At 41.3% G+C, this 23,149-nt stretch overlaps 1 protein-coding gene across 1 annotated transcript in view; it reads right to left on the reverse strand.

Moving 5' to 3' along the window:
* GPM6A (glycoprotein M6A) overlaps nucleotides 1-23,149 on the reverse strand; it is a 127,322-nt gene that overhangs the window by 41,071 nt on the left and 63,102 nt on the right. The window contains exon 2 of the mRNA XM_075258477.1: nucleotides 8,946-9,138. Within this exon, the coding sequence (XP_075114578.1) occupies nucleotides 8,946-9,138 (193 nt within the window). The remainder of the gene's footprint in view (nucleotides 1-8,945; nucleotides 9,139-23,149) is intronic.

The raw sequence follows: 23,149 nt of genomic DNA on the forward strand, positions 1-23,149 counted from the left end.
AAGCCTATGGAAAAAGGGAGGAGGAGTGAGGAGTTCACATTTCCAGTGCATAAGATCTCGTATATTCTGATATTTTACCATATGCTTTATTTTACCATATGCTTTATATAAAATGTATTACAGAAGATAAAAATATTTGTGACCATATGTTTCTGTTACATTGGTGTTGAAGTAATTCTATATATTGAAAACACATACCTATGAGCTGGACAAGTGTTAGCTGATAACACATTGAAAATAATGAACAAATAATGTGGAAAAAAGTTTGGTCTGATATTTCTAATGTAGTCCACTGCAAAATACCAATGGAAGTCTGTCAGCAGTAAACCGGTCATACATCTACCAATCACACTTTGTAGATGTGATTCTAAAGTTATAAAATATGCCTCTATATTCAGATTTGGAGTTCCATTTTCATATAAATGTGCAATTTTATTTGTATGCAAATAAGGAGAAAAGTGCTTAGCCAGGGAGCAAGCTAAGGCACACCCCCAAAGCACTTTTCCCCTCCGAATACTCACTACAGGGCTCTATATGTGGGATTTTGATGCTCACACACATCCCAGCTGGGTGTCTTTGAGTACGTAATTCTATTTGAATTGATCTATACAGCAGTATGTAAGGCAAATCCATTATTTTTATGGTCTCTTACATTGACCTATAGGTTAGGTTCATCATAAGACTTAGAAAATGAATATTATGTAAGATTTCTATATAGCAATTCTCATCGGCCTATATGTAAACTTTCTAAAGCACATAATACTTAGGTAAAGACATTGCATATGTTGCACTCTGTATATCTATCATGAAGGCAGTTGATATTGGCCCCTTGGTGAATGGGACCAGTTTGGTTTTGTCATATCCTTTTGCTATCAGGTAACGAGAACCTGTGCAAAATTCAATCTGTTGAGAAACTGTGGGAGTGGACTCTTGGCCCAAGGATAAAAAAAGGGAGTGGAGAGAATTCCAAAAATCAGACCCTTACCTAATAACTGTTACCCATACAGTAGCATTATGCTTTAAGGGCCCCTTCACACTACTGATACGCTGCCTGATTCTGAACATTAAAACACGGTCAGAATCAACGCGTATAAAGCAGATCCCATTCATTTCAATGGGGAGCCGGCATACGAGCGCTCCCCATTGAAATGAATGGGCTGCTTTTTACTCTACGAGCGCTCCCATTGAAGTGAATGGGAAGCGCTCACGTGTACGGCTCGGACTGAGCCGAGCGCTGGGCCCCTTCACACGGCGAGCCGTACACGTGAGCGCTTCCCATTCACTTCAGTGGGAGTGCTCGTAGAGTAAAAAGCAGCCCATTCATTTCAATGGAGAGCGCTCGTATGCCGGCTCCCCATTGAAATGAATGGAATCTGCTTTATATGCGCCGATTCTGACTGTGTTTTAATGTTCAGAATCAGGTAGCGCAGCGGTTCTCAACCTGTGGGTCACGACCCCGGCGGGGGTCAAGCGACCAAAACACAGGGGTCGCCTAAAGCCATCGGAAAATACATATTTCCGATGGCTTTAGCCGCTGAGAAGCCGCGCTGCCTTTGCAGCAGGGTAGATACTAGTGGGGTAAAGGACCTATGATGACGTCATGCCTATGTGATCGGACTCTGGTGTGGGAGGAGCTATTCAGTAAAGTGCCGAGTTACACAGGAAGAGAAGGCTGCAGTGAGTGGAGACTGGGAGGTAAGATGGAGGGAGGAGACAGCAAGTGTAAGCAAGGGGTGGGAAGGGGATGCAAGCAGTGTGTGAGTATGATAGGAGGGGATGCAGGCTGTGTGTCAGCATAATAGTGGGGTTCAGGCTGTGTGTGAGTGTGATAGGAGGTTCAGGCTGTGTGTGAGCAAGATGGGGGACATTAATCTGGGGGCAGAGATGGAGGGGACATGAATCTGGGGGCAGAGATGGAGGGGACATGAATCTGGGGGCAGAGATGGAGGGGACATGAATCTGGGGGCAGAGATGGAGGGGACATGAATCTGGGGGCAGAGATGGAGGGGACATGAATCTGGGGGCAGAGATGGAGGGGACATGAATCTGGGGGCAGAGATGGAGGGGACATGAAACGGGGCAGATGAAGAGGTTATATGAAACTGGGGGAGAGATAGAGGGGGGACATATAATTTACGGGTGACTGTAGGAGGATTATACTGTGTGGGAGCACGGGAAAAATGAATGAGAATGGGCAGAGTCAACATAAAAGTGGGCGGAGCCAAATTTGTTGCGGCGCACTCTGCGCGCCGCACATTTTATCCCTCTTTCTACTTTTCAAAAGTTGGGAGGTATGGGTTGTAGCAAAATTAAGGCCCGTTCACACAGGCACAGAGGGGGCAGATTATGGTGCAAAATCCACGTCATAATCCGCCCTCTCACAATGGAGGTCTATTTAGACCGCCAGGCTTGTTTTTTGTGTGAGCGGCATGCTGACGCTCACGGGAAAAAAAAGTGGGCTGCCCTTTCTTCAGGTGGATTCCACAGCTCGGTGACCCGTGGTGTCCGCCTGGCGGTAGCAACCTCCCGAGTCGTCCCATTAATTAGAGCCGACTCCAGGGGGGAAGCCGCGACAGTCGTGGCAAGCGTGTTTTGACCCGAGAGTGACGCGGCTCCCCGCGTCACTCTCAGTGCCTAAATCCGCTATACCGCCCCCTGTGTGAACTAGCCCTTACAGTTATGAAGTAGCCACCAAAATTATTTTTTGATTTGGGGTCACCGCAACATGAGGAACTGTATTGCGGGGTCACGGCATTAGAAAGGTTGAGAACCACTGAGGTAGCGTATCAGTAGTGTGAAGGGGCCCTAACACTTCTCCTATTCCCCGTGGCACCTAGAAAATCTATGTCTCAAAGGGGATAGGAGAGCTGTCAAATCATAATGCTACTGTATGGGGGGCAGGGGCGTAACTACCGGGGTAGCAGGGGTAGCGACTGCTACTGGGCCCGGGACATTAGGGGCCTGGCGTCAGCCGCTGCATTTTGTTTTTTTAATAGGCCATTACCGGCTGGAGTTACCCCAGCCGGTAACGGGCCATATTTACTTACTGATCCTGGCAGTAGAATAATTGTTCATGGGTGTTCATTATGGGGCATAATACTGTGTGCAGGGGCCACTATGGGACATAACACTGTGTACTGGGGACACAGCACTGTGTACTGGGGCCACTATGGGGCAATAATACGGTGTGCAGGGACCACTATTGGACATAATAGTATGTGCAGAGGCCACTATGGGGCATAATTCTGTGTGCAGGTGCCACTGTGGGATATAATACTGTGTGCAGGGGCCACTATGGGGCATAATAGTATGTGCAGGGGCCACTATGGGGCATAATACTGTGTGCAGGGGCCACTATGGGGCTTAATAGAGCGCACAGGTATGTGGGGGGTGTCGGCTGATCAAGATCTTCAGCGTCCGTGTTGGTCGGGGGGGCCCATATCCAAAGTTAACTACACGGCCCCGCCATTCCTAATTACGACATTAATAGGGGGAAAATGATGGCAGTGCTCCCCAATGTACAAGTAGCTTGCGTCGGTCAATGTAAAGGGAGTTGAAACTGAACAGAGATCAGAGCTTGTACCACTGAAGCTTCAGCCAAAATAAATTGGCTCTTACGATGGGTGGAAGCTGCAGGCTCTAAGCTAGGCTGACAGACAAAGCTGGGACCTAATGTGCATAAAATATTCTGCAGAACTTTACAATTTGGGAAGCAATAAACCTGTAAAATGTCAAAGTAGTCAAAACAATTGAACAAACAATGAGTTAAAAGGAAAAAGTCTACAATCGATATAGACAGCGCAGTGACACAACAGGTACGTGTTGCTAATTTTATTCCGGGTACTAGTCCCTTGTGTTGGCAGCAGGAATATAAATAAATCTGCATGAATCAGTCACAGGTATAAAATGCAGTAATGTGATGAGAGCAGCAAGTTATAGTTATACAGTAACATAGAGGATGTATTAAAGGAGGATGAAGGTCAAAGGTCACACTAGCTGAGCAAAGACCACGAGTGGGTAAGAAGCTGGAAATTAGAGAAGAGCTAGGCCTAGGAACTGTATACCTATATGACAGTGCAGCACATCAGGAGCAATGGGAATAAGCCCCCAAAGATCTTTCCATTATGGAGGTGGTCTCACTACACATTACATTGTCAGCCAATTGTATAGTGGGGGTGTTGCAATCATATCATTATATTGCCCGAGCCAAGCTAGGACTCCGACATCACATGTGGCAGATGATGGCATTGAATGGGAATCAAGTGAGAATTTATTTCTTTAATATCTTTACATATTTAGAATTACCATTAGGGGCCCTATGGAGATATATACGGTATGAGACTATAAATGGGAGCGCACTAGGAAAGCATTATTACTATTGAGGACACTATTATGAATATGGGACACATATATGCTAGGAAGTAGCAAAAATCTCTCTTTTTGTTCTTCAATTTTTATACAACCCCCTTTATTGTCTTATGTCCAACCATTGTGGTAACTAGAGCTGTGGGTAAAAGTATCAGATGTTGTACTGCACTTGTAATGTTCTTGTGCTGGTAAAAGAAGTTAATCTTTCTAATGTAATATTCTCATGCTGTGGTCAGGCTTTCCAATGTTATTATGTAAATCTCACATAACTAAAAAATTTCCTTTCTCTTGTAATGTAGTTTAAAGGAAACTGTTGTATGCAATGTAATGTGACTTTCGGCTTGTTTGGTAAGGAAACATCTTATGGTTGTGACTACAGATATTCGCCCTTCACCAGTCAGGATATTTGTTAGCATACAATACTCACCTAAGGCTGAATTCACACGTAGTTTTTTGGTCAGGATTTTGAGGTCGAATTCGCCTCAAAATCCTAACCAAAAAGACTGCTCCCATTGATTTCAATGGGAGATGGTCGTTTCTTTTTTCTGGGAGCTGTTTGTTCCAGTTCCCGGAAAAAAGAATGGATATGCTCATTCTTAAGGTGGATTGTGTCTTGTGAATCCACCTGAAGACACTCCCGACTAGGCCCATTCATTTGGGCCTAATCCGGATCGCAGTACCGTGACTGCCCCATATTTTGGACCGGAACCTGAGGCAGCCTCCGCGTCAAATTCTAATCCAAAATACTCCGTCTGAACTCAGCCTTAAACTCAGTTGTCTAAAGGCCCATTTACACATTAACCAACTAGTATTTACATCTGTGCTGTCCTATCCATTCTGCTGGCTCATGGCAGGACCAGAAGAAAGGAAAAACAGACAGCAACAGGTGAGAGAAATGACAGACACAAATGGATCCCAAAAGACCCCATTCCCATTCCCGAGTATAAGCCGAATTTTTCAGCACAGTTTTTGTACTGAAAGAAAAAGTCGAGTCAGCGAAAAAAAAAAAAAAAAAATTATTTTATTTTTTTAGGAAGGGGGGGGGGATCTATGACCAGCCACAATAGTAATGTATAGAATCTCCCATAAAATAGTGAATAAAAAAAAAAAAACCTTTAAAAAAAAAAGTTCTAAATCACTCCTTTCCCTAGAACATACAATAGTAGAAAATTACTGTGAAACACATTATACACATTAGGTATCCCTGTGTCTGAAAGTGCCTGGTCTTCTGAATATAGGGTCTGCATTGCTCCCGTTCCGTCGGAAAGGGGTTAATATGAGCACTGCAGATACCCTATATTAAGCCAGGCTGAATCCCAAGTGGGGGGAAAAACAGTCCTCAAGCTCAGGGAAGGGGCAGACAGACAACCAAAACACCCCCTCCCTTTTCCCGGCATCTACTGCACCCAAAAACTCCGACCATTTTAATTGAACGCAGCCTTAAAGGGGGTTATGCAGTTTTTTTTGTTAAAAATATGGGCCAAATAACAGCGTGCACAAGGGAACAAGTGAGTATGTAGCACTGCTGTGGATGTATTTGGAGATCATTTTTGTAAGCTGGATAATGCCTTTAACAGGCCGATCAAGATATACAGTATTGTTACTAGGAACACACGTTGCCAAAAATTAGGCAACGTAAAGATCACCTGACAAACAAGCAAATGCTAAATTCTATAGGGATGAAGGATTGTTTACCTCATATATTAATGGGGATTTCCATTTTCTGAAGCCCGGTTCACATTTGCGTTCGGTATTCCATTCAGGGAGTCTGCTTGGGGACCCCCCAAATGGAAACCTATATGCATAGAAAAGCGGTTACCTGGGAAAACACGTGGACCCCATAGACTATAATGGGGTCTGCGTGGTTTCCGATCGGTTCCTGCATGAAACACGAGGAGAGAAAAGTACTGCAAGCAGCACTTTTCCCTCCGCATGTTTAAAATAGAATATTGAAAGCAGATGTGAACTGGGCCTAAAAATATTGTCCAAATAAAATAGTAAAAATAGTTAATAGTATTTAGTAGTAAATAGTATTAGAAAAAAAAATCGTATTTTATATTAATGCAACACTAATATAAGCTGTTTCTGCACGGTTCATCTGCTTTATTTTCAGGTCAAGGGCCCACATCTGTGATGTTTACAATGTCATAGCAGCATCTGCTTGAAGCCGCCCACCCTCGGCCTCTGCTTCCTCTGTCCCTCACCTATATCCGCACCTGTACAGACATCACTGAGCCCAGAGAGATGCATCGTGGGAAATGCAGTTTTACACATATTCGTTGCATGTGAAGAACAGGAAGTTGTACGTAAAATAAAGCCAAGCAATGATGATCATCCAAAGAGGACCTTTCACTATCTCTATCAACTTCAACTCTTTGCATCCTTTCATAGGCACCGTTCCACTGATTCTGATTCCTCTAGTCTCCACCATAGTAATCAGTGATGTAAGCTGCTGCCGTATCTAATATACTATTTATGCTGCCTACCGTCAAGTGGAGCAGACAGCTCAGGACTGCCCACCTGTGAATAGAAAGTAACAGAAATTATCGCATAGGAATAGTGGGGGGCTAGAGCAATCCCTTCACTGGCTACCCGTTGCTGAGCAAATTGAGTTCAAGTTATTAACGCTAACATACAAAGCCATCCACAACCTGTCCCATCCATATATCTCGAACCTAATCTCCCGCTACCTGCCCACACATAACCTCAGATCCTCCAATGACCTCCTACTCCGCTCTGCTCTCATCCGCTCCTCACACGACTGTCTTCAAGATTTCTCCCATGCATCCCCCATATTCTGGAAATTCTTACCAAGACACATAAGACTGATCCCACAATCACAGGCTTCGAGAAGGCCCTGAAGACTCACCTATTCAGGAAGGCCTACAACCTCCAATAACACTAATGTCACCACACCACCAGCTGAACAGTCTCTACCCTCGCCTTCCGTCTCTATCCATCTTCCCTCATATACTGTAAGCCCTCGTGGGCAGGACCCTCTATCCCACTGTGCCAGTCGGTCATTGTTAGTATATCTGTTAGTATATTTTGTGTACTGTATGTAAACCCCCAAATGTAAAGTACCATGGAATTAATGGTGCTATATAAATATACAATAATAATAGAGCATGAATCAGTAATGCAGCAATTATTAAAGGATGCAAAGAGTTGGAATTGTTGGATGTGGTGAAAGGTCCTCTATAAATGCCGCTCCCGATCATTGCCAGATGATTTTGTCTGTATGATACAGAGTTTACTTAAGGGCTTGTCTTCTGCCCATCTATCCTTTTCATCATCTTTAACCCTTTAATGAAATCAGCCGCAATAGTCATTTAAGTACGATGGCCGTTTAGCATCTACTATACATGGGTGACCTGAGGCTATGCCCACAATCAGTTTCAAAATTAGCATTGCTATGTATTAAATTAGTGATCAGGCTCCCTGGGGTTCAAGACCCGTAGAGGGTCTAAACATAAAAGAACTATAAAATTCAAATGAACCCCTTTTGCTTAAAACACATAAAAAAGTACATGAATAAAATCCATACATATTACAATACACATTAAGTTTCCCTGTGTCTAAAAACACCTGGTCTACAATCTTATAAAAATATTTTTCTCATATAGTAAACGCTTTAGAGGGGAAAAAGAAAGTCAAAAGAGTCAAATGTTCGCTTCTTCACGGTTTCTCCTCCCATAAAAATTTGGATAAAAAGCTATTAAAATCAGACATTCCCCATAATGGAAGACTCTATTTTTTATTTGCTAATTGTTTTTTGTTTTTTTTTAAATAAGGGGTTAAAATGTAAAAAAAAAATTTAAATAATGTATTTCTGTAATTTTACCAACCCACGGAATACAGATGACTATAAAAACAAAGCCCATAAGAAAGTTGTGCAAACACAGTTTTTCTAATTCCATCTAATCCTGATTTTTTTTCTCCAGCTTCCCAGTACATTGTACGAAATATTAAAAAGTACTATTACGAAGTACAATTTGTCTCGCAATAATTAACTCCTCATATGGTTCTGTGAATGGAAAAATAACAAATTCATGGATTTTCGGGAGACGGGGAGTCAAAAACAAGAATCGAACAATGGCTGCAGCGGGAAGGGGTTAACAGAGGATTTTGAAAGGTTTGAATAGAATTAGAACAACATGTTTTTGTGTTATTGTTTTAATAAAGACAATACAATATTCCGGTTTATGGGCTATGTTTAGCGCAGCAGCCTAACCACATACAAGTGACCGATTGTAACCTGCAGTAGCAGAAACAGCCTATAAATAAGACCATTTTTATGTACATTAGTGTAGCATTGTTTCTTGTATATATGATACTGTCAAATTTAACTTATCTGCCGCTATTCTAATGTGATCTTGGAGTGCAGATACAATGATAGATGGACACAAAGTGTTAATACAACAGATCACATATTATCGCCCCAAAGTAATAACAGAAGCAATAAAACTGTACATACAATGCATGTGCTTAGAACACATTCATCTATTACTTATAGGATTTGTGCATTTATTAAACTACTTTCAACACATTTGTTTTATTCTGATACTATGACTCACATGGTAAAGACGTCAAGTGTGTCCCCAGCAGTTCTTGCCATTTCAAAATAGGTCTGCAGAATGTTGACAGTGCCCGATAGAGCCTCGTGACCACAGCCACAGAACAGCGCAACCCCGGCATAGAGCAAGATCGTAGCAATCAATGATGCATACGGAATCCCTCCAAGGCATTTTATGCAGCATTCAAAGCAACCTTCAAACAAAATAAATGAAGAGACACAAGGTGAAATTGACATTTAGGAACATCTAAAGCTAAAAGTAGACAAAAGTGTAAATATCAGGGATAAAGAAGATATGTTTCATTGATCTTAACTTTGACCTAGATTTTTTTTTACTTCTACTATATACGGTATATACAGTTTGTTTGCTTTTCAAATTAGAAATATGTGTGAGAGCCTTCATAAGTATTACATTATAAGTACACATTACAGGTGCGTATCCTATAAAAAATAAAAACTTATTTCTGAAGCCCTGACAAACCCATCTCTGTTACATATACCATGTGTAGAACATTACAGAGTGGTATACACAGTTTAACCCCTTAAGGACCAGGCCATTTTTTGGTTTCGCATTTTCGTTTTTCCCTCCTCACATTTCAAGAGCCATAACTTTTTCATTTTTCAGTTCACAGAGTCACATGATAGCTTATTGTTTGCGGGACAAATTGTACTTTGTAATGGCACCATTCAATATGCTGTGCAATGTACTGGGAAGCTGGAAAAAAATTCAGAATGAGGCGCAATTGGAGAAAAAATGCATTTGTGCCATTTTCTTATGGGTTTAATTTTTACAGCATTCACTGTTTGGTACAAATGACATGTTACCTGTGTTCTACGTGTCAGTACAAACGCGGTGATACCAAATTTATATAGTATTTGAAATTTTTTGATACTTTTAAAAAAATGATAAACTTTGCAAAATAGAAAAAAAAATTTGTGTCATCATGTTCTAACACCTGTAACTTTTTCATATTTCCATGTATGGAGGTGGTTGTGGTGTCTTTTTATGCGGGACAAGATGACGTTTCTATTGATACCATTTGGGGAAAGATCCGATGGTTTGATCACTTTTTATTCAATTTTTTATAGGAGGCAAAGTGTTGAAAAAAACGCTTTTTGGCTGTTTTTATTTTTTTTGCCGCTACGCCGTTCGCAGTACGGGATAAATGTTTTAATATTCTAATAGTTCAGGCATTTTGGAGCGCAGGGATACCTAATATGTTTATGTTTAATGTTCTTTAATTACTTTTATAGCTGATCTAGGGAAAGGGGGGTGATTTGAACTTTTATATTTTTTTTATTTTTTTAATACTTTTAAAAACTTTTTTTTTCTTCTGTTACATTTATGATCAGACCCCTTAGGTACCTTGAAACCTAGGGAGTCTGATCGCTCATACTATTCACTTCAATACTACAGTATTCCAGTGAATAGGAAAATCGCAGCACTTCTCGGGCAGAGACAAGCCTGGAAGCCTTCAATAGGCTTCCGGCTGTCATAGCAACCGATCACCGCCCTCTTGTGACGTTCAGGAGGGCGGCGATCGGCAAAACATGGCGGCGCCGATGCCGCCGGCGCCGTTTACACACTGCGGTCACGTTTGACCGCAGTGTTTAAAGGGTTAACAGCAGCGATCGGCTCGGGCACCGACCGCTGCTGTTAGTGGCAGGTCCTGGCTGTATTATACAGCCGGCATCTGCCGTGTATGGAGCGAGCTCAGCGTGTGAGCTCACTCCATACATCCCCATGCGACCCATGATGTACAGTTACGTCAAGGGTCGCTAAGGGGTTAATACCTTAATCAATCAATAACAAACACACGCACAATATGGATTTTCAACAGAAACGCTGTCTGAACATATCCTTAATGCTCAATGTGTTGTAAAATCATTTATGCGGCATTCACACTTGCGCTGCTGTTCACCCTTTAGTTTTCCGCCTAGATCCCCGGAAAAACTGCATAGGAGACGGCTTGCCGATGGTCAGTTTTAAAACCCTCTTTTTCCCACGGACACAAAGTCGGACATGCAGGCCTTTGTATCCGTGCAAAAAAATGGTTTTACCGTGAGGAGGCTGTATACGGACACGGGCAATTTGCTTCATAACCCATTCAAATGAATGGGTTTTTAAACTAACTACCGGCAAAGTGTTACCTATGTAGTTTTTCCAGTAATTTAGGCAGAAAAGGGCGGACACAGGCGCAAGTGTACGGAATTTGAATCACCAGCTCCCAATCATCTAGATAAAACACAACTATTTATTTTCATCATTTGATTATTTTACACCAGTTTGGAGGTGTAAGTTATGGTTAAGACAGTTGACCAGGAACATGTATAGTAGCATTTAAAGGACCATTACATTAATACTGAGGGATACATCTCATCTACAATTATAAAATTTTTCATGCCATGCTCTATATTTCTACCATAGAAAAGTAACAAATGCACACAAAAAAAGGTCAACATTTTGTCTTTTTCACAACACTACATTTTTGAAATGTAACAGGCAATCTGGGTGTGGTTAGCCGGTCTAGATGTTTGTATTACAGATTTATCAAATGTGACTTTTTAGAAACATGTGGCAACTTTAGCAAAGTATATGCAACATTTGATAAATATGGCGCAAATTATGGAAACACAAACTCCAGCAAAAATACACCAAAATAAATTCTTCTCCCCCTTTTATATTAATTTTGTGTTTTCATTTTGTATTCCTTGTCCAAGTACATATATGTTATAAAAGGAGGCAGTCCAGCTATCATGAGGCCTTAGGGCAAGGAAGTCCAGCTTTGGTTGGTCCTTCAGATCGCATGACCTGGCATAGTAATAGGCTTCCAGTCCATGTATCCCTTCTCTTTTATGTATACTTCTGATTTGGGCAAGTACTCAATACTGATATTTTAATGTGTTGCTAACAGGTTGGGTCCTAGAGGACCAGGTTAGTCTTGCATTCTATACCAGGAGGTTGCATTACTCCTTTAAATGGGGCTAATGTATTAGCCCCAGTTTTAGAGGAACTCAGAAACAAAAAAAAAAGGTTAAATATTCACCCAGCTTCTGTTATGACCTTATGGGGAGGCACATTGCGTATAAAATAAAGTAAAAAAAATATAGTGAAATTTAATTTCCGGCCACTGGTTACACTGAACTGTAAGGGCCACCCTTCTGACAGTGCTGTTAGTTTCGGTACCGACATTTCCCTACGGATATCTCCACCCTGCTGAATTCAGTGCACTGTCATTATCTAGCAGCGTATAATACTGCACATCAATGCAGACATGAAAGGTCCTCTTTAAAGCCATGTACCAAAAAAAAAAAAAAAAAAACTTACAAATATATCCAGTCATGAGCTGATGAAATTGATATGGTCATGAGGAGGTTAATTAATACAATACAGTGAAGCAAAATATGGAATTATGTAAATCACAACATGTATTGTTTCTTTTGACCTGAGCATGTCTTATTGTGATGGATTTCTCTTATAACCTGCATAGTTTCAATAAAAAAAAAAAAAGACTAAGCAAATGTTCATGACAATGTACAGTACAGTATATACACTGTTTTGTATATCAGGAAACTAAGCACATCTTACAATGAGGACTTCATAGCATTTTTATAGATTTAGTGAGATTACAAATGTCATAACATCCAAGCAGTCATGAGATAACAGTCTCCACTACTCTGATATGATAGTGTATGTAGTATCCAATACATTTCACAGCTTCCATTACTGCAGTCAAGTGTTAGTAACAATACGCAGAACGGGCTCACCTAGGAAATGATTACATGTTCCTGGAATCTACATTTAGCCAAAACTGGATCCCAAGCCAAGTACAGCAGCTGCAGAGTTATGCAGCTCCGTGTCGTACAAAACAGTCAGAGACTGCCAGATGGCGTAGGGTGGGCACACACTGATTTCATCACGATTCTCTCACCTACTGTATTCTGACCAGATAATACGATCAGGCTTATTACACAGTCTTCTAGTCTTAACAGGTAAAGGTAGTGCCCTCCTGATGTAAATATAAGGAAAGTTGACATACTACTAGAAATTCTCTGCAATGAATACTAATAAGCATATGCTAGTAGTCAGTCTAAGGGTTTATTAGTCACAGACAGAGCATGGTCCTTCTCATTTTTGGGTCATGTGCTGTCCGGGTTGATCCGCTTTTAATACTGATGAAAAACAGGTTAACTGTTATTTTTTTTGCAAGGTTTGTATTATTTTCACTGTCTCTGGTCCGTGAAAAACAGACACTACACCAATGGCATCCATGTGTTGTCTGTGAATTTCACTGACACACTGACTTTAATGGGCATCCATGGTCTTCAAAATGTATCAAAATAGAGCATACCTCCATTCTTCTTCCACAGACGGTTATCCATAGAAAAAAGAACAGACATCTGCACGCACCCATTAAAATCAATGGGTTCACAGACAGTCAGCAATTAACACAGACATCACACGTCCACTAAGAGCAAACGCATGAATAAACTCTAAAAAGACAATGACTTAAATGGGTTGGTTAGTTTATACAACCCATCTTTAGATTGCCCATTAAAGTGGTTTTGCCATCAGACTATGCTGCTGTATGTATTAGGAAAGGTTCACTCTCTGATAAGCCAAAATGGCACAAAAATATTTAGCTGTTTGACTACTAAGAATGATCAAAGAATACACTGGACACAGGCAGCGCCGCACCTCCCGTGAGGCGACCTGAAGCGAGTGCTTCAGGTGGCGCTATGTCAGGGCCCCAGGGAGGGCGGCATTTTTGATTACCTAAGCCAGTGCAGGACAAGCTGTCCTGGACTGGCTTAGCACCGAGCGGTGGTTTGGGGAGGCCACTGGAGCAGCGCTGCTCCAGCAGCCTCCCCTCACGCTCAGGCCAGGCTCAGGTCCACTCCGTGCCTGCTCTCTGCCTGCGAACGGCGCTAAGCCCCGCTCCCTTCGCTCGGACATGCCCCCTTCGCTCGGACATGCCCCTTCGCTCCGCCCCTTCCTTGGGGGGGGGGGGGCTTTCTGTAGTTCGCCTCGGGAGGCAAAAGGGGTAGGTTCACCCCTGGACACAGGTTATGAGTCTGGTGTATTCATGAGGAGAGCATTTCCCCACACCTTTCCTTGCCATCCTCACAGTGATTACAGGGTGCTCACCACATATCACATATTACATGCTTTATCATTTGCAATATTATGTGAGTTTGTATAAATTATAATAGCTACGGTACATTATAATATGGTAGCTGCAGCATAGGAGAAATGTAAAAATTACTGAGGAAAATGTCCTCCTGTGGAAGATAGCTGCAGAAAATAGGGGGGCCTTTTCAGTATTACCCTTCTACGATTACTGTCTTTGATATTTTATGTACCAGTTAGTAATGGGTGTGCTTGAGTTGCTAGTGTGGATAGATGCCATACCATAGTCACCAATAATTCCTGTGTCCTCATACTTGGGTTTCCTTCCACAATACATAAGAATTGATGCCATTCTGGAACCTATCCCCTAGATTATAGCTACTCAAGCTCTTTGACTGGCAGCTCGGAAATAAATACTACCTTGGGGCTAGTTCACACAGGGGCAATGAGGCAGATTTTGACAACAGATTTCACCTCAAAATCTGCCTCCATACAATGGTGGTCTATGGAGACAGCTATGGTGGCGGTCTATGGAGACTGAAAACGCCTAGCTTTTTTTTTTTTTTTTTTTTTTACAGTCCATTCACTTTAGGGGAGGGGAAAACTGCCTGGCGTTTTCTGAAGCAGGTTTTACCAAAAACTGCTCCAGAAAAAGCTCCAAAAAACACCTCAAGGTATAAAAAAAAACCTTTCAAATAAGGAAGCGTTTTTTTCAGGACCAAAATAAGCCAGGCGGTTTTTACGTGTGAACTAGCCCTTGAGGTACCAAATAAATTCAGCAGAAATAGTGCAGCACAGTAAACATCTCTGAACTAGCCAAATACCACATTGCAGCACACAATACCTAGCCAGACACCCAAAAGACAGCAGTACTGAAAAAAGTAGAGTTTGCTGTGCTACGCTGTTCTTATACCTCTAGTTACGGATGGATCCACACTTACCCGTCTGCCTTGTTTCTGATATGCTAAGATGGTGTCATCATATAATCATCGCCAATCTCAAAACAACTGTACAGGTAAGTGTGTGGACGCCTATATTTATATGAAAGCTATGAAAACAGCAGAAATACTGAGATTGATAAAGGGGTCAAGCCTTTGCCATCATAAGTACTGCTCTTGCCACTTATATTAACCTTTTCCATCCTCACATTTAAAGCCAGCTACATATGCTGAATCTATCTGCAGCACCAACTATACTGTGTGGTTTAGATATGGAGGTCACGTTGTACTGGCATTACTATTACTACTGTCTATCTCATCCTACGTTTGAGGACTATGAGACGATGCAGCAAAACAATGCCATAGACTGTAGTAATAAGCAATGCCAGTAAAATGCACAGAGGTGAACTAGCATATGTATTGCATGCCTAGGACACACAGGATAGTTGTGGCTGCAAATACAAACCACATACTATAGCAGAATTTGGATAAGGCACAGGTTAATATTAGAGGGATTACTGTGTTTCCCATAGACTAATTTATGTGTATTACATTATGAGTAGGCAAGGACAGGGAGTTTCAACACGCATAGTCATACTATAATTCCCACAATACTGATACTCCCCTAGGAATGAAGATGGCAGCTAGAAGGAATATGATGCATTTGATGCACTGGGAGAGGAAAAAAGTATGGTGACTGAATGTAATGAAAACCAATGGAATACAATATTGGCTGCAATTCCCAACACAACCACTGGGTAGCCACACACGAACATATATAGCATATCACAAATCAGTATTGTTCTGAAATACTACCCATCTCGTGACACACATACCAAGAGGACATGTTCAGCCTAGAGGAAAGGTTAAGAAAGATACATCTGTACACTAGGAGTTTCTACACGAGACATGTTTCCTGTGATCTAAGGCATTATAGGTAAACTGTTTTCATACAGTTCCCCCAGGAATTTATCTGATCAATATCTGTGTGTCGCTCAATAAGTTACATACATAATATATTAACACAAATTCACGGCTATAATCCCTAGGTGAAGCGTTGGTTGTGTTATATTACTGTAAAGTGATTGATTCCCTACCTCCAGAAAAATGAATATTATCAATAAGGAGACTTAGAACCATATTTACTAGTAAATATCTGCTTTTCTGATGATTAAACTACTCACATAGCGCCATGTGACAAGCGTGTGAGGGATTATATTTGGCGAGTTTTAGTAGAAATAAGTACTAAATATTTTTCTGTGAAAAAAAAAAAGAAAACAAGGCAAAAACTTGCAACAAAACTGGCACAACCTAAAACCAAATCTTCACATTTTATCATCACGTCTCTTTGAAGGGGCTGGCCACTCTTTATTTTTCAGAATGGTCTGCACATAGTACATCAACTTACTTATTTAATAGGGGAAATTTATTAAGACTGGCACTTGGTATAGCAGCTTTAATAATGTCCTACATGGTGCAAGGAACTCCTGGATTAGAGACACTTCTTCTAGAGAGGCTTCTTAAATCAGGTGCGTTCCTGTGCACCAGAATGAAAATCTATGTTAGTTGAAGACTGAGGGTAAGGTCACATGGGGTTTTTTGGACCGGAACCTGAGGCGGAGGCTGCCTCAGGTTCCGGACCAAAATACGGGTAGTCGCGATTGTATGCTGGTGCACTGCATCGGCATCCAGTCACACACTCCGCTCCAGAATGGGCCTAGTCGGGAGGAGAGAGGGTCTTCAGGCCAAATCGTGAGGCGAATCGGCCTGAAGAATGAGCATCTCGCTTCTTTTTCCGGGAGCCGGAACAGACCGCTCACGGAAAAAAGACCTGAGCAGCTCCCATTGATTTCAAGGTAAGGATTTTGAGGCGGATATGGCCTCAAAATCCTGACAAAAATACTCCGTGTGAACTTACCCTGACATAGATTTTCCAGTTGTTTGGCGTGAGTTATAATAGATTTGTTGGGCAACCACAGACTGTTCAGCTCATCACAAATGTGGTGAATGACACGCAGAACTAGGGGTGTGGCGTAACTTTGGTCCAAGAAAGTGCCACAATTAAAGCCATCTATACCAGAGAAGTGGCATACCAGGGTTGATAACCCCCTATGTGAGCGCTATGCAGTGCAGGTTCCATCATGGCCGCTGATGGAAGGTCATGTGACAGAGCCTGAAAGACACAGCTCCGTCTACTGTGTAGTGCCTGTGCCAGGTTACTACAGTGGAGTTTCTGTACACATGAAGAAGCACCTTCCAATATTGGCTAATCTGTGGGTGTGATAGATGGTGGACCTCTACTGATCTGATATAGATGACTTAAAGGAGTTGTGCAGGACTTGAAATGACATCCATAGGCCGCATGTCACATATCCATCCCACTTAAATGAATGAGGTTGAGCTACATCATGTCCATGTGACCAATAGACATGATGTCACTTCCCGAGAAGAAGAAAACAATCATATTTTCAAAGTACCCTAAGGGTAGGCCATCAATCATCTAAATCATGGACAACCCCTTTAAGTTAAAAAAAAATATTTGTACTATTTGCCCTCATTACTACTGCACGTTTTTATCATCTGTGAATTGGTTTTAAGCTGTGGTCATGTGATATTATATATATTTTTTGCATTTTTAGAGATAATTTTGATTCCATTTTTGTACCAATAAATGTAAAATATTACGGTAAGTGTAATAAAAATACCTTAAAAAATGCAGTTTTATCTTGGATAGTGCACCGTGTGATACTTTCTGTTTCTACCCTACCTCATATGATGGAGAAATTATCTTATTCTGCAATGACTGACTGTAAATGTCAGTATAATTCAGCCAACATAAAGTTATGTAACTGGTGCAGTGATCACAAGCTTTGTCTGCGTCGTCGTTGCATCCTTTGTGGTCATACAGGTCGCACACCCCTAAGATAACAAATTAATGAACTGAAAACCACCTTGCAAGTCATGAACGATGGTTGAGTTTTCTTATAAAAACACTACTACAAATAACACTACAAATAACTCTGTGATATCCTAAGAAAACGCGCCAGTCAATCATTAATAATTGAAAGAATTTTTGCAGAACTGAAAAAGCCATAACGTGATCTATGACATCTCTGAAGGAGTTACAAGTCTCCATAACTGAGGTGGAAGAGAATGTGATTACAAAAAATGTTGCCAGAGGGCTATAGGGCAGAGAGGCAAGGAAAGTAACTGCTGAAAAGGGAACGGAATTTGGGGAAAAATTTATAAGACACTGACCCCAAAAAAGATATATTGGAATTTTAATGCCCTGGAGCAGCCAAGAAAAGTCCAACCTCTATCCATCTGAGAATTTGTAGCTGGATATGAAAGTAGCCTACATCCCTCCTGTAGCCTGCCAGAGACTGAACAGTATTATTAGGGGAATGGAACAAAGGACCGAGCTTTTATGTTCTATGCTGTCATAGAGATATACTGTATTCAGACGTAATGACGTAATGGCTTAACTGGAGAAGGATAAATAAGGTAAGTCCATATATTCTATTTTTGGAGTCTTTATTGCCACAAAACTGCCATTGTTTCATAAATACGTAGCTGAGTACAGCACTTAAACAATAATTGTCTGTCTCCAGTGACTCCCACAAAAATATATTGGGGGTCAATGCGTATTTTCTACCTGCAAAATATGTGGATTTACATCATACCCAATGTCAGAAAACTTGCTTGAATTCTAATTAATATGTTTGGTTGAGACATCCATACACCAACCCGCCCCACATTCGTACAATGTGGCGAGAGCGGTGTGGATTGGGGCTGTGGCACACTCTTGGAGAAAGAAAGGGCTTTGTGTCAAATGTATGTCACAATATCATCCTTTTACTCCACATGGGCTGATAAATTTGCCCCATAGTTTCTACAATCAGTAGGGATAGCCGGGGAAGCACGGTGGCTTAGTCCTGGGTTTGAATCCCGCCAGGAACAACATCTGCAAGGAGACTGTATGTTCTCCCCATGTTTGTGTGGATTTCTTCCCATTCTACCAAAACATACTTAACCATTTCTGGACTGCGCATAGACTATAAACGTCCGGGAAGTGGTTGCCTAGTTCTGACAGGACGTATCGGTACGTCCAATCAGAACACAGCAGCTGCACGGAGATCGTGCAGCTAATGAAGCTGGGAGCTGGCTGTAACTTCAGCCGGAGCTCCCAGAGAGATGGCAGGGAAGGTTTATCCCCTTCCCTGCCTTCTCGATTGCTGTGTATACAGCGCTCAATGAGCACTGTATACACGGCTATGGGCGCCGCCATGATACGGCCGCCCTCTAACCCGGCGGTCACGTGGTCCGCTGGGCTCTGTGTCTTACAAGAGCTGCTGGGTCCTACAGGACCCAGATCAGCTCTGTAAGTGTAAAGAACAGTGTGCAGGAGGCTGGATTCCTCCTGCACCTGATGCTAAATGTAGCAGCCTCAGTTACAGGGGAAATCAGCCTCCCTAACAAAAAAAATAAGTGATCAAATGTCCCCAAAGGTCTCTTATGACCTTATGGGGACACAATCTGGAAAAAAAATAAAAATAAAATATAATAAAAAAGTAGAAAAAATGAAAATAAATAATTAAAATAAATAAAATAATATGCTAGAAAATCGCCGTTATTAAAGGTTATAGCCCCACCCCAGATGACACCATACAAAATAAAAAATTAGCGTAACGGAGAGGAAAAACTATTTTATAAAGTTTTTCAGTAGCACTTTGTGTTATTAAATAAAAAAATATAATAATAATAATAATAATAATAATAATAATAATAATAATAATAATGGGAAAACCAGACACAATTTCCCTCCTATTATGTTTATATTTTCCCGGATATAAAAAAAATTAAAACACATTAGAAAATAAAAACAACATAAAAATAAAGCCCTATATGTCCCCGAAAAAAGATGCAAAAATTAGTTGAATGAGACATATGAGAAAAATGTTACAGCCCTCAAAACCGCACATACAAAAAAACCCGAAAATGTGTCTGGTCCTGGACCACAAATTGGCCCGGTACTGAAGTGGTTAAATGAAGAAAAAAAAAAAAGTACATTGTGATCCTTATATGGGGCTCACAATCTACATTTAAATAAAGAAAAAAAAAATCAGTAGGGATAGATGTGGCACAGAGAATGTTCCTGTGACTGATACATTGCATCAGCTCCTAACGTGAAACTTAAACAGGAATTAGAAAAACATGACTTCTTTATTGCAAAAACAGTAACACATCTCTTAATGGGTTGTGTCTACTTTTGCAGTTCAGCTCTACTGATATGAATGGCGCTAAGGCTTTAAAGGGGCTCTATCACTGGGAAAAGTTTTTTTTTTTAACTAATTTTTATTAAAGAGTTTGTATACAAAACAACAGGAAGTCAAGTAATATTAAGACATCAAACAGTCAAACAGAAGAAAGAATACATGTAATGATGCAAAGAAGGGAGAGGAAGGGAGAAGGGAGAGGAAGGGAGAAGGGAGAGGAGGGGGGGGAGGGAGAGGAGGGGGGGGGGGGGAGTCAAAAACCCTGAAGAATACAATAAGAGACCCAGGGAGACCATACAGCCTGAAAGGCGTCCAAAGTATGGTTGAGAGATGCAGTGAGGAATTCCATACCACGCACGGACTTCATCCTGGTTATAAGATCAGAGTCTGGGGGGGGGGGGTGAGCGCTGCTTCCAGTGAAGAGCGGAAAAGTCATTTTTAACGAATCACATACTTGCATAGCCTTTAGAAAGGCTATTCCACACATACCTTTTCCATGTAAATCGCCTCAGTAATTTTGAATGAGCCTGTTTTTATGCATATGCTAATTAGCTTCCACCGTGCACTCGGAAGTCTCATCATGCCCTCCTCTCTGCTATTCCCTCCTATGTATGTGTACAGCACAGGCTGCTGATGATGATGAGTCATCTCCCTGCCCGTACACACATAGGAGAGAATAGCATAGAGGGTGCAGGATGAGAACCTCCGGTGCTCGCTAGAGGCTAATTAGCATATGAAGAAAAACAGACTCATTCAAAAACTACTGAGGTGATTTACATACAAAAGGTAGGTGTGGAATAGCCTTTCTAAAGGTTATGCAAGGGTTTGCTTAGTTAAAAATGACTTTTCCCAATGATAGACCCCTTTAACCAGAGCTGGGGAGTTGGAGTCATGAGGTGGGACCTAAAGTTACCGATGCCATTTCCGGTTTCAAAATAAAATGATTAATTTGATTTAATTATATTATACAATCATTAATATTGTATAATTAATTGCATGCTTGTTATCATAGGAATTCATTCACTATCTTTTTCATGAATTAGAGGATCCTTACTGCTTCTGACTGACCATGGCCGGGCTCTAAGGCATATACCAAATAATAAACCTTTATATTTACCCAGAGATGAGTCTGAAGAATCTCAGTTCTTCAGTGAAACTGACAACTACACGTCGCCTCACTGCGCTAGTGACAGAGGTACGGACCATGAGTACTGAGGCTGAGGTATACCCCTCTGGCTTCAGTGAATAACTACACCGGAGTGAGGAGTACATAACTGTAAAGCTTTTTTATTGTTGACATGACATAACAGGACGATTTGGGACACTACACCCCCAGTCCATAAGGATCTGTGGATGGTTTAGAGTCCCAAATCACCCTGACAGATTCCATTTAAGCCTATGCTATATAGCACTGTATAGCATTCGAGTCATATACAACAACATTCCCAAATTATAGTTCTGCTTTCATTTGATGCTATAGGTAGTGTAGATGTTTGGGGTCTAGTGACAGACATTTGGCAGTCCTACCGTTTGTCGTATTAAGAGGTATTTCATTGTTTTAATGGACTACTGCAGATGTGTAGAAAGATGATGCTATTAAAGTCTTTAGAGACACAAATAACAAAATGACATTTCTATACTATGGCTGACATCAGATTAACTGTCGGGGTCACAGACTAGATTATAATCTGAACAGTATACTCCTACATACTGTACTCATTGTATATAGTAAACTCATTGTATATAGTAAACGTTATAGATTTGCTCTAACAATTTGCCAATACACCCCATGATATAAGTACTTGTGGTCATCCCTAAGAGGTTGTAAATAAGTTGTAGTCTTCATAGTCGTTCTCATATGATCAGTTTAGGACTGCCAAAAATAAAATGACCATGCGTGCAGCTGTACCGTGCATGCGCAGTTTTATTTTTATAGTGCCTTATGTGGGAGATTTACTAAACTAAAGGCACAAAAACGCCATTCACGGAAATCATAAAATGTTTTAGACTTTCCATTGCACTTAAAAAGTGGGCGTGACTTATCAGGAAAAAGGGGAGTGGCTTAAGATGTGAGAAGGTGCTCTAGTAAGCCAACCGATAGGAAAATTAAGTTAGACAACAGTCTGATTTTAGACACCATTAATAAGTCTAATAAATCTGCCCCTATGTTGCCATCTCTGCATACAGGCCATAGCAAACATAATGAATAAACAGGTTGTCAATGCATTAAAGGGAGTCTGTCAGCAGTAAGCTGGTTATAAAACTAATCCCAGTACCTAGTAGAGGTAATTCTAAACTTTCCAAGTATGCCTTTATCATTCAACTTTGAAGTCCAATTTTCATGTAAACTGCTGTTTTATTGACATACAAATGAGTGGTAAGTGTTATCAAAGAATCTAAAGCGCTTTCTTGCTCATTTGCATAGGAATTAAACACAGTTTACATGAAAATAGGGCTCCAAAGCTGAGTAACAGAGGTATACTTGGAAACTGTAGAATCATCTCTCAATTCCTTTATATAATGTAACAGTTAAAAGGGCTCTCAAAAAGTGCAGCATGCTATAGTCTATTGTATGACATCCCAAAGGCTGGCACAGACAAGGCACCTCTCGTCAGTGGCGTAACTACCGCCGTAACAGCAGAGGCAGCTGCCACAGGGCCCGGGACATTAGGGGCCCGGTGACAGCCGCTACCGCTGCTATCATTATACTCGGGGGACTTTTCAGACCCCTGAGTATAATGATCGGCGGCCCGGGAGAGGTAAAAAACATAAAAAACACTGTTACTTACCTCTCCACGATCCGGGCAGGCTTCGGCCTAGTCGTCTGACGTCTCATGACCCCGTCCTGTGTCCCGGGTCA

This window comes from Leptodactylus fuscus, chromosome 1 (assembly GCF_031893055.1).
Source record: "Leptodactylus fuscus isolate aLepFus1 chromosome 1, aLepFus1.hap2, whole genome shotgun sequence".
Classification (NCBI taxonomy): Eukaryota; Metazoa; Chordata; class Amphibia; order Anura; family Leptodactylidae; genus Leptodactylus; species Leptodactylus fuscus.